The following is a 13,326-nucleotide window of genomic DNA, read 5'->3' as shown; positions in this document are numbered from 1 at the left end:
CACTTCTGCAAAACGAGACTGAAAGGGCAGAAGCACAGCTTCGTCTGGCAGAGGAACAACTGACTCTGACCACACTGCAGCAAACCAAGGCCAGACTTGAGATCCGCCTCCTAAAGGCTACGCTCAGACAAGCTGGTCTCTCCACATCAGATGAGGAAGTCTGAAATTATTGTGGAGTATTTGACATTAAGTATTTTTTTTAATTCAATACATCTATATTTGAAACTTATTATAAATATCCTCAATGTACAGTGTTTGTGTTGTAGGTCTCAGAAGAGCGGACTGCTGGAAGAGGATGGGGTGGGGTTTTTCTTGTTTTTAGTTTTTTTTAAATGTGTGTGTTTTCATTTCAAATAAAAATAAACTTATATTGACCCCACACTGGCTATTCTACTTGTTGCTCTTTACATATCTATAGTTCTACATTGTGATTTCCTATCCTGTTTGAGCACTGGTTATCCAGATTTGGTGATCCTGAAAAGTTCCTATCCGGATCAGATTGATCCAATCTGATGTTGCTTTGAAAAACTGGCTCAAAAGTAAGATGGATTACGTGATCACGGATCGCAAAAAAAAGGATTACTAAATCCGGATCAATTTTATCCGGATTAAACCTTTTGAAAAACCGGGCCCTGATTGTCATAAATAATCTATCTTTTGGTTTGCAGCCATCAGGATGCAAATAAAAAGACAAAATAATCATATAAGATAAGGTAGATATTAACTCACTGGATTAATCCAAAAATAGGCATTACCACGTGGTTACACATAAAACGTTGTTATTGATTTTCCAGCAGAAATAACTAATTATATATGCTGTTACAATGATATACCACTTTGGTCTGACTACCCACACCAATTATCTATTTTTTGGTTTTGATTACAAAAAAGGAAGATCTCTTAAAAGTGTTCTTTCCACCTTTCAAATCCCATTAGATTACACTATTAGGGTTTATAAATACTGGAAGTGCTCTGAATAAATGTTCCCATGTAAATACCATCACCTCTCAGTAGATATACGGCTACAACGGCAGATGGGATGTAATATCTTAAGAAAAACTCTGATGCAGGGCAGAATAACATTTTCATGCTGATTGTAGGGCATATGAAAATAATAAAGTACATAAGTATGACAGGTGCGAAAGGAAAGAAGTTAATGATACTAATCAGCAGAAAGTCAGTAAATGCACAAGTCCTTTGTAAACAGACTGCAGGGTGCAATCTGTTCCATTGGAGTAGTCTTTGCAACCACCACTGTGATTAATCTACAGCAGAAAACTCATTACTGTTACATTCCACACTTGCATTTTTATGACAGAACATGAGCGTTAGAGGGAAGGATAGAGCAGGAAACTGGCAAAATAAAACTTCGAAATGCCTCCTTCACAGAGCCACAAATGCCCTCGCTAATTTCAGTTATCTTATGAAACAATCTTTAGTAGAACTGTTTGATATAAAATATTAAAAAGTGTACATTAGATCTCATTCCCATTTCCCTCAGTTTGAAACTTTTATTACTCTTTGGGTGGTAATGAATTTAAATGCAAACAATAAAAATAATTTGTTTATAGTTCTTTCCTACTTTCAACTTATTGGGTGATGCAATGTTTATTATAATAAAATAAATAGGATATTATGAACATGACTAGACCAGAAATAGGGCTCAATGGTAATTCATTTTCTGCTTGTCCGTTGGGGTCAGTAGTTCAGATTTGTCTTGCTCTGCGATCATTTCCACTGGCCTCACCACGAAAAATAATAAATTTTAATTTTAGCCATCTATTTTTATGCGTGCCAGAAAAAAATTATACTTTTTTTGTTATAAAATAATTTGGTTTTTATTTTGCAGTATATTTTATGTAAGGCCTGTATAATTCCACAAAAGCTACAACATCATAAACACACTTGTTTTTCCACAGGCTCCAAGTCATTGGGGCATTCTTTCTTGCACAAGAAACTTGAAATATTTGATGTCAAAGTATTAAAAATATTTAATGACCCTGAAAAAACACAGAACAGAGCGATTGTGAAAATTAATTCAAATCTAGACAAAAACCATGCTGCTCACCTCAATGCGTACTTTATGATCAGTGGGGCATTGTGGGTCTGTGTGATACAGTACATCACACCAATGATCTCTTCTCTGGGCACTCAGACAGAAATCATCGAACTTCAGCTCTGAGACAAACTGAAAACAACACACAAGAAAGTCATTCAGTGTGGGCCGAGGAGAGATTTGCAAGTGTCACTCGGAATAGTCTATATTTCACTACAATAACTCTGCTGGTTCAAGAACATAAGAGTAACTGCAACAAATTTTTCTCAAAGCTTGTTCTTGGATTAGCCAAATCCCTAATGAACTTGAGCCTAAGACAATGCAAAGACAAACAAAAAAGATGATATCATGGACCCTTTAGTTACCGTGATACTTAGTAAACTCTGACCTGCTCCATGAGAGGTCATGACCTATATGAAATCTGTAGTGCAATGGAAACAGTATGACCATGAGATTATTACCCAAACTCAATCAATGGTCTTTGTACAGCTTCAAAAGGCTTACTTTGTACTAATGCCTGTAATTCACTTCAATTTGGCCAAGATGAACCACAAAGCCACATATTTTTACTGGTGCTGCTGTTTTTTCTTAACCAAAGCATGTATAATGCTCCATTGTATAATACTCTTTTTTTTTTTTTTTTTTTTTTTTTACAAGATCCCTATTTATGCTCAGACCTAAATTTTTCCTGCTTCGAATTTCCCTAAACATATTTTTTTCTTTAGGTCTGAAGTCTTTCCATATTTGTCTTTACAGATTTTCACAAATTAATAACTCCCACTGTATTCGCTATTGTATTTCTTACAAGTGGGTGCCCTCTGGTGGTCAGAAGTCATTCTACAATTATGGTTCGTTAACCCTACGAGCTCTGAAGGTGTTTTTAAAGATTTCCATTTTCAGTGGCTTGCTAGGCTTATAACTACACAAAAAAAATCCAAAAAAATTCAGTTGTTTGGTATCATTTCTAATTATACAGATTATGATAAATTATAAAACTATCAGCCTAAGAAACTGCTAAAATGATTTGAAATTATATCTAACTATCTGTAAAAATGGTAGCTCTGAAAAACTGCTTTTGTTTTGTTCCGAATCATGTCACCTGTAAGTGAGTAAAAATGTTTGATAATATGAGAAAGAAATCAAGATTCATAGCATTACAAAAATAATGTATCCTAGTGTCAAAAAGCCTCTCCAAACAAATAAAACATAATAATTGTACATAATAACTAATTACAAATACAAATATGACTAAAGGTATGCTCATTCTTCAAAGCATGTAGGCATGAGAAACAAGATCTCATTCAGATACATTCTGTGTCATTTGAGCCATCATTGAGACTGTCATGTACTTGGTGCCATCTACAGGTGGCCATATGTAATTACATTGAACAATCCTCTCTGCCCTATGCACCTGATCATGTTGTGCGTAGGCTACGCCTCTAAATAATTGTATGTGATATTTAATGCTATATTAAATGTTCCGAGCTTAAAGGGTTTGGAAAAAAACTAAACTTTTAAAAAGTTCATTGTATTGCTAGCTAACATGATGCAAATGCAAAGATATTTAAACAAAGAAAGTGTCAAACTGAATAATGTACCTTTTTCTCTCTAATTTGTAGTCCACCTCTCCAGATCTCCCTCACATCCACACAGCTGCCAATCACTGAGGGAGAACATATATGGGCTTCCAGGTACATGGCTGCTTTCTGCCACCTTTACAGTACGAAAATGAGAAACAGAGACATTAGACACCGTGGATAGGAGAGCTCATAAATAAAGAGGACAGATCTATAACCTCTGAATTGATAACTCATTACAGCCATTAGCACAACAGTAATAGAGTGTATTAGATATTACCCTGCACTATGTTCTGCGACCATGATAATCTATGCCGAGAGACACACCCGCATGTGCTTTAAAGAGGCAATCATTGACTACATATCATTTAACCCCACCTCTTCATGCAAACACAGTACAATCACTTCCAGCAAAGACGTCCCTGCCATTAAGAACAAATATTACATTAATAAAATATAAACTGAATACATATGAATACTGCCAAGTTGTGATAATAGAACTATGGTAAAGGAACTAGCAATTCCATCTCAAATACTTTAAGTAAACACAATACTTGATACTGAAAAATGACAATGTATACTATCTTTACTATCATATTATAGTACTTATGTAAACCATTTCAATGTTTTAAAAATGGTAAACAGCCTGGTTGTTTGTGAGATTATGGAGCTGTAAAAATCGGTGTGATCTCTTACTCTGTGTAGGATGGGTTTTCTGCCAGCTGGCTCTGTTCTTCTTGCTCCTGGAAGGCAGTGATCCAGCTGTCTAGAGCGGACAACTCTGATTCCTCACTGTCACTGTGTTGAGAGCACAATTCCTCCCACTCTGAGATGCATCACTGGAAATACACAAGACTAAAGGGTGTCAGTAAATGATCAGATGTACTTTACTACATTATCACTTTAAAACTTGTTTATTTCACATGAATGTATGAAACAAATGTAATTATAGTGGAAGTGCAGTAAACAGTAAAACAAGTCTTATACCGACATAACCTGAAAGGCTTCTCAGCAAGGAAAAAGCCAATGCTACAAAACCACCATAAAATAGCCAGAATACAGTTTGCAAGTGCACATGGGGACAAATATCTTACTATTTGTAGAAAGTTCTTCTGGTCTGATGAAACAAAAATTTAACTGTTTGGCCATAATGACCATCGTTATGTTTTTGAGGAAAAAAAAGAGGCTTGCAATCCGAAGAACACGATCCCAACCATTTAAATTATGTGGATATATTGAAGCAACATCTCAAGACATCAGCTTGGAAGTTAAATTACAGTCGCAAATGGGTCTTCCAAATGGACAATGACCCCATGCATACCTCCTAAGTTGTGGCAAAAAAGGACAACAAAGTCAAGGTATTGGAGTGGCCATCACAAAGCCCTGACCTCAACTCAATATAACATTTGTGGGCAGAACTGAAAAGGTGTGTGTGAGCAAGGATGCCTACAAACCTGTTCTGGGATTGGGGCGGCTGTGGCTCAGTTGGTAGAGTGGGTTGGCCACTAATCTAATCACAGTGTTGGTGGTTCGATTCCTTGCCCACACGACTCCACATGCAAAGTGTCCTTGGGAAAGACACTGAACCCCAAGTTGCTCCCAATGGCAGGCTAGCACTTGCATGGCAGCTCTGCCGTCATTGGTGTGTGAGTGTGTGTGTGTGTGTGAATGAGTCACAGTGTAATACGCTTTGAAAACCGCTAAGGTTAAAAAAGCACTATATAAGTGCAGACCATTTAACATTTACCTGACTCTGTTACATCAGTTCTGTCTGGAGGAATGGGCTAAAATTCCAGCAACTTATTGTGAGAAGATTGTGGATGGCTACCCAAAATGTTTGACCCAAGTTAAACAATTTAAAGGCAATGCTACCAAATATTAACAAAGTGAATGTAAACATCTGACCCACTGGGAATGTGATGAAAGAAATAACATCTCTACTATTATTCTGACATTTCACATTCTTAAAATAAAATAGTGATCCTTACTAAAGACAGGGAAAGTTTTCTACGATTAAATGTCAGGAATTGTGAAAAAATGAGTTTAAATGTATTTGGCTAAGGTATATGTAAACTTCTGACTTCAACTGTATACCTACCTGGAAATGGAGGAACCTGTATTAAACTAATGCTAGAAATGTATTTGAGGTTATCACACACTTGTTTGGCTGCAACAACCACTACAATAAAAAATATACATAATAATAACAACAATAATGTTAACACTGTCTGCATACAGCATTGTGTCACACAAAAAAGAAAAGAAAATTAGGCCTAAATTATTTGGGTATTTCCATCCAATCAGTAATAAATTGACAGTGACACTGTGACAGTAACAAAAAAAGCTTTGAAAACACTGTCTATTTAACTCTTTAATTTAATTTTTAAAAGTCTGTCAACATAATCAAACCTGCTTTTCTCAGGTCTCTTTAAATACCAAAAAACAAAGCAAATCAAAATATATATCTAGAACACCTGCTATGACGATATCGCATTTGTCACATCTCATGAGTTTGCATCGCTGATAATATATTAAATGTATTATTCGAGCTTTAATTTTAAAATATTTTATTGTTAAATTACATTTTACAGTATGTCTTTTGTCATTATTTTATCATGTGTTACCACTGAACAGTTTATTTCGCAGTATTACTTTATCACAGAACAACCTGCTTTGGTAGTAGTGTATACTGTTTGTACTACGGGCATGCAAATAAAGCTTTTTATTGACTTGAGTTGAATAAAAACTCTTACCATTGAAAGAGCGCTCTTTCTTTGGTTGACTATAATAACAAGCAAATATATGCCCATAGCTGTACGTACTGGAGTTAATGTAAAATAATGTTAACTTGTTCAGGCACGAGACAAACTCAAATATAAAAACAAATTTACGCGCGTTTATAGTAAATACGGACGTTCCGAAATGACGCGACGACGATGACGCAAGCGCTACCAAAAATATAGTCGGTAGGAACAAATAAAAACACACTGATACATGATAAAACGTATCGTTCGGGTATTAATTAAAAATATACATTTTATCATTATGAGTTTATTATGAATTAAAGTAAATCATAAAAGTCAAATATAAATGTGTGAATATTAAATGACGGTTACTGAAAAGGAACCACATGTCCACATGTTGGTCAAAGGGAAGCAAATCGCTGCTGTACCACTATAGCCACACTGAGGGGAAATGCTCATGTGACATGTCTAGTTTTTCAAGATCAGCCCAGGTGAGATGTTATTGTTGATGTACTATGTCACGATCAAACTTTTCCTGTTTCATTTGAATAAACTGTTTTGTCAACCGATGCTGCTACTTCGATGGAAACCATGGTCTTTTTAGCTATGTCCTTACAAGCTTATGATAAATAAAGTTAGATATACCTAATGTATGCACTTGTTGTGTGCTGAAATACTTTGATACATATGATTCCTAACTGACTGACCTGCACCAGTGTTCTTGGAAATTAGGGACTGTTATATGAGTCGTCACCAAAAGGTGTGCCAATGCATAAGTTGATATGTGACAGGTTAACACATCTTGTTTCACCCATTGAAATTGTACTCAGTCATCACCAAAAGTCAAATAGACTATCTGTCATTGCACAAATTATTTTCATTTTCTTATATTAAGCAATGGGCGACCTTTGCAAGATCCTGGTTGCTCGTAGACGCCAGGCTGCAGCCTCCAGGAAAGATTGCCACTATGTGTGCAGTTCGGCTTCAAGGGAAACATAAACCCATTTACCATCCACTGAGTGAGTAAATCATCCAAATGTGTTTACGAATAAACAAGTATCTTTCTTTCAGAGCTTCGTTGACAGATCTCGTAGAAAATGTTTAGGTGCCGAATGGCCACAAGATGGAAGCAAAAGATCACCGTTTAAAAACATTGACAGTGCTGCCCTATGCATCCTAACCTTGTGCAAAATTGTGATCCACCTTTATTTCAGTTGCCTTCTTCCTTTGTGGGAGCATTGTTACATTTACTGTACAAGTATGGCTACGTGTTGTTCCCCCCTTAGTTTATGAATCTTGCACAGGCAGAGTGGTGATCATATTTTTATTTTTATATTTAATATAAAAGATTGACACTTAACAATATAAAATAAAAAAAAAACCTGGTTATTTAGTGAATAATATTTTTTTATTGTAGAAGTAAACTGTAAATTATTAGTTAGCAAAAGGGTTATCACAAACTGTGATCAGAATTTATTCTCATAGCACAAGTTCCCAGCAGGAAATACATTTTTCACTTCGCTTTGAATGTGAAAAGATGCTCGTGTGGCAACTAATTCCAGTGAGACGTAAGGTGTCAGGACTCATGGTTCTGACAGGCTCTGGAATTGATACATTAGGCTGGATCTGCACGCTATATATTTGTGGGCAGATCTCTTACAGGGGAGAATGCCTTCATCGGAGGCAACTGATGGTACTTCCTCCCTGAGACACGCTGAGAGTTTTTAATGAAACTTTCACTCTGATAGATGAATGAGCATAACAGGACAAGAGATGAACATTCCAGGCCGTCAGTTATTCTGCCAGGATTGCGGAAGGAGGGGTCATGTTTTCACTGAATGGGTTGAAATAAACATTTATTATTTTTTGTTGGAAATTGTTAATTTTTTCACTTAGCCCTTGTTTAACATCTCATCTTTAAAGGGATGTATAATAAAAAATAAAAAATGTAAAGAAAAGAAAACATATATATATATATATATATATATATATATATATAAATTTTTTTTTTTTTTTTTCTCCTTGTTCACAAAATGTCTAAATATTTTTTTGTCTCAATTTAAAAGTATATATTTATTGTTTTATAATTTATAGATGTAAAATTTTTAGCTTGAAGTGTGTTTGTGCAAGATATTCATGCATTTTAAGTGTGGTTTAAGTGTTCAAATATGTTTGGGGCCCCTAAAGCTGTCATCAGCACTTCATTAGACTTCAGGTCATGACTGAAGAAGTGTAATCTGTGTATATTGTATAATTTATCAGAAATTACCTTAAAGAACTAAATGGATCCTACACTAGAATGCCTTATTGTTCCTTAAGGGTTCAATTTGAGTGTGCAGATTTAATCTTGTACATCTGTCTTATTCCTAGGTGATATTGGAGATCATGTGGTGGTCATGAACACCCGACACATCGCCTTCTCTGGAAACAAATGGGAACAGAAAGTGTATTCATCTCACACTGGGTAAACTTAGCTACTTTATAGGGTTTCATTTAGTCAGTGCTCTAGGCTATGCTCTGCTTTTTTTTTTTGTTGTGCTGACAAAGGAGCAAAAAGGAATTTGAGATCGAAACCGCTTGATATACAATATGCATGTGCATGAAATTGAAACAATGTGCTGCTTTCCAAAATATTTAGAAAGTGATTTGTAAATCTGATTGAAATATCTTTTTATTTTTTTTTCCTTCTAACAGTTATCCTGGAGGATTCAAACAACTTACAGCAGCCCAAATGCACAAAAAAGACCCTACAGCTGTGAGTACTGTTCTCTTAATTTGGCTTTTAAATTGTAAATTTGAATTTCTCTGTAACAAATTGGATTTTGCAACTATTTTTTACAATAGCGGAATCCCCACGTTACTCACAAACCTGTCACTTTTACAAACCTGTTTATAATGTTAATAAAATTGCCTTGCATCCTTGGAGGGAGGTGACGGTGATTAATTTATTAATTTATGTAAATTATACCCAAATGTTTTTGAATAGTTTGAGATAGTGGCAGTTGCCAAGCAAAATATTCTCATAATCTGCATGATTTGCATAATAAATGCTATGCATGAATGCAGACCTCGTATTTTCTGACCTCTCATATCACTTTTTCACTTTCTTTTTTTTTCTACTGCTTATCTCTGCTACTTTTTTCCTTGTCTGTCCTTCAGACAACTTAGAACTTGTTTTCTGTCTCAACTTCAGAGGGATTTTAAAGTGCTCTTTCAAGGCTCAAACACCTTTTATATTTTTATAACAGCATCTTTTCATGTCTGTTGAACCTGATCTATTTCCTTCCAATATACACCTCTACAAGTGTCGCCTACTGTTTACGCACCTGGATAATTAAAAAAAGTCTCTCTCAGCCTGCGCTGTGAATCACACCCTCATCGTTTGGAAGGATGGCTTTAAAAAGCAATTCATACTAAGTTGACAAAATGACAAGTGCCTAAATACAAAGTTCCAGAATTGCTCAGAAAAGTACAAAGTAGTACAGCGATATAGGTTATATATACCATTTTTTTTTTTCCAGGGGTGTATTTATTGATTCGGGGATTTACCCACGACATTTTAACCACAGAATTAACCAATTTGCTTGTGTCTTTGGATGGATGAAATGACGGAAATGGGTATTGTTGCTGTCTCCGCTTTGTTTTACTGTCAATAAATTAACATTTTATTTCTCTGATTGTGTCAGTGTCGGTTCTACTCAATTAAAATGTGGGAGAGATGTTGCTGATGCGCTAGGAAAGAAAAAGCATAAAGGAATCCGTTTCGGAAGTAGAGAAATTCGGAGTTATCTATGCATAAGACTGTTTCCCTAAGCTATGACAAATAAGATTCAAGGGAAGGTTCACCCAAAAATGAAAATTCTCTCATCATTTACTCACCCTCATGCCATCCCAGATGTGTATGACTTTCTTCTGCTGAACACAAACAAAGATTTTTAGAAGAATATTTAAGCTCTGTAGGTCAATACAATGCAAGTTAATGGTGACCAGGCCTTTCAAGCTCCAAAAATCACATAAAGGTGGCATAAAAGTAATCCATAAGACTCCAGTGGTTAAATCTATGAACTATCCCTTTCATAGCAATAAATTCATGCATATGATATTTGGACATTTTTTATTTGAGATGGACGGGGAAAATAAAGAGGCTGGAGTTTAATAGTTTTAGGAATTTTGAGAACATATTTTGGCATCCAAAATAAATTATTTCAGTGTTGCTTATGAATGCCATCACAAGCATTTGATGCAACAGATAGAAGTTATTTAAATAATTAATGAATTAAATAATAGCAATTAATTTACTAATGCCATTTGTCTCTAATATTTTATTAGCGAGGAAAATAAAGTTACTGCACGATCCGAGATGCCCGTCAAATGAATGTGCATCTTACAGTGAGGAAAATAAGTATTTGAACACCCTGCTATTTTGCAAGTTCTCCCACTTAGAAATCATGGAGGGGTCTGAAACTGTCATCGTAGGTGCATGTCCACTGTGAGAGACATAATCTAAAAAAAAAATCCAGAAAACACAATGTATGATTTTTTAACTATTTATTTGTATGATACAGCTGCAAATAAGTATTTGAACACCTGAGAAAATCAATGTTAATATTTGGTACAGTAGCCTTTGTTTGCAATTACAGAGGTCAGACGTTTCCTGTAGTTTTTCACCAGGTTTGCACACACTGCAGGAGGGATTTTGGCCCACTCCTCCACACAGATCTTCTCTAGATCAGTCAGGTTTCTGGGCTGTCGCTGAGAAACACGGAGTTTGAGCACCCTCCAAAGATTCCAAAGGTCTGGAGACTGGCTAGGCCACGCCAGAACCTTGATATGCTTCTTACAGAGCCACTCCTTGGTTATCCTGGCTGTGTGCTTCGGGTCATTGTCATGTTGGAAGACCCAGCCTCGACCCATCTTCAATGCTCTAACTGAGGGAAGGAGGTTGTTCCCCAAAATCTCGTAATACATGGCCCCGGTCATCCTCTCCTTAATACAGTGCAGTCAGCCCTGTCCCATGTGCAGAAAAACACCCCCAAAGCATGATGCTACCGCCCCCATGCGTCACAGTAGGGATGGTGTTCTTGGGATGGTACTCATCATTCTTCTTCCTCCAAACACGGTTAGTGGAATTATGACCAAAAAGTTCTATTTTGGTCTCATCTGACAACATGACTTTCTCCCATGACTCCTCTGGATCATCCAAATGGTCATTGGCAAACTTAAGACGGGCCTTGACATGTGCTGGTTTAAGCAGGGGAACCTTCCGTGCCATACATGATTTCAAACCATGACGTCTTAGTGTATTACCAACAGTAACCTTGGAAACGGTGGTCCCAGCTCTTTTCAGGTCATTGACCAGCTCCTCCCGTGTAGTTCTGGGATGATTTTTCACCTTTCTTAGGATCATTGAGACCCCACGAGGTGAGATCTTGCACGGAGCCCCAGTCCGAGGGAGATTGACAGTCATGTTTAGCTTCTTCCATTTTCTAATGATTGCTCCAACAGTGGACCTTTTTTCACCAAGCTGCTTGGCAATTTCCCCGTAGCCCTTTCCAGCCTTGTGGAGGTGTACAATTTTGTCTCTAGTGTCTTTGGACAGCTCTTTGGTCCTGGCCATGTTAGTAGTTGGATTCTTACTGATTGTATGGGGTGGACAGGTGTCTTTATGCAGCTAACGACCTCAAACAGGTGCATCTAATTTAGGATAATAAATGGAGTGGAGGTGGACATTTTAAAGGCAGACCAACAGTTCTTTGAGGGTCAGAATTCTAGCTGATATACAGGTGTTCAAATACTTATTTGCAGCTGTATCATACAAAAAAATAGTTAAAAAATCATATATTGTGATTTCTGGATTTTTGTTTTTAGATTATGTCTCTCACAGTGGACATGCACCTACAATGACAATTTCAGACCCCTCCATGATTTCCAAGTGGGAGAACTTGCAAAAGAGCAGGGTGTTCAAATACTTATTTTCCTCACTGTATATAGCTTTGTTATAAAGACAGTGATTTGGTTTGTTTTAAGCTATGGCTGTTAGGGGTACAGGGGCATAAGATAATGATTGGGTGGGCATGAATGCCCAGTGGGTGGCACTGGCCCAGGCCCACCTGTGGCTATGCCAGTGATAAAGGGTAAGAGAAGAAATCTTTTTATTTTTTTAAGGATGGTCCAAGTTTGAGCTGTTGTTAGTGCACTTGCTCCAGACACATTGTGCCGCTGTGTTCATGCAGGTGACAAAGGTTCGAGTCTGGGCTGTGATGTGCCCCAATTCCCCCCACCCCCAATAAATGGGCAAAAGTCTGAAAATAAAGCAGGAAAAAAACCATGACCATTACTTTCCACAGTGACAGTCAGAGCTTTGGCTTGTTATTTGAAACCCATCCATAGTCCAGGCATGTACGCGATTGACCCTGACTCCGCCTGCTCCTGTGCACGGGGCCAGGATAACCCAACTGAAGAAGCACCGTGCTGTGTAGTTGCTGCGCCATGGCCTAGAATTAGAAACTCAAATACAGGCTGCTTTTTCCCTCTCCAGTTCTCTGGCTCATTCTCTGCCATTAACAAGATGAATGCTCGACTTCGTCTGAGTTATTCCAGTCGAGGGGGGAATGTATCAGGGATAATTGTGGATAATGATCAGAGGAAGGTGACAGAGCTGTAAAGAGCTATCGTGCCCAGAGTCATCTTTCATCCATCAGCCATCTACCAGTCAGAGAGAAAAAAACCCCTGATTCATGTTAAACACTGTCCTGATGAAAGTATGATTGGCTTGGTTTTGCGTGTTGTAGGCGAGGAGACTTTAAGTTTAGAAGATGCGCCTAAAATGACTGTTGTCTTGTGTATTCAGTTGGCACGTTGGGTTATGTAATGGAATTAACATAATTATTTTTATGTTTACCTTGTACGTTTAGTAAAAATTGACAGTTTTTCTTTTCCTGCAAAACAT

At 37.0% G+C, this 13,326-nt stretch overlaps 2 protein-coding genes across 2 annotated transcripts in view; one reads left to right on the top strand and one right to left on the bottom strand.

Moving 5' to 3' along the window:
* The window catches only part of mtbp (MDM2 binding protein), a 27,095-nt gene extending 20,259 nt beyond the window's left edge, over nucleotides 1–6,836 (bottom strand). The window contains 5 exon segments of the mRNA XM_052143481.1: nucleotides 2,069–2,188; nucleotides 3,655–3,769; nucleotides 3,914–4,055; nucleotides 4,280–4,459; nucleotides 6,806–6,836. Coding sequence (XP_051999441.1) covers nucleotides 2,069–2,188; nucleotides 3,655–3,769; nucleotides 3,914–4,055; nucleotides 4,280–4,459; nucleotides 6,806–6,836 — 588 coding nt within the window.
* Nucleotides 6,795–13,326, top strand: part of LOC127656041 (39S ribosomal protein L13, mitochondrial-like) — a 19,165-nt gene continuing 12,633 nt past the window's right edge. Inside the window, exons 1-4 of the mRNA XM_052144174.1 lie at nucleotides 6,795–6,868; nucleotides 7,273–7,396; nucleotides 8,748–8,841; nucleotides 9,072–9,132. Of these exons, the coding sequence (XP_052000134.1) occupies nucleotides 6,842–6,868; nucleotides 7,273–7,396; nucleotides 8,748–8,841; nucleotides 9,072–9,132 (306 nt within the window). The 5' untranslated portion in view covers nucleotides 6,795–6,841. The remainder of the gene's footprint in view (nucleotides 6,869–7,272; nucleotides 7,397–8,747; nucleotides 8,842–9,071; nucleotides 9,133–13,326) is intronic.

Source organism: Xyrauchen texanus, chromosome 15 (genome assembly GCF_025860055.1).
Source record: "Xyrauchen texanus isolate HMW12.3.18 chromosome 15, RBS_HiC_50CHRs, whole genome shotgun sequence".
Lineage (NCBI taxonomy): Eukaryota > Metazoa > Chordata > Actinopteri > Cypriniformes > Catostomidae > Xyrauchen > Xyrauchen texanus.
This window is presented reverse-complemented; position numbering and strand designations above follow the sequence as displayed.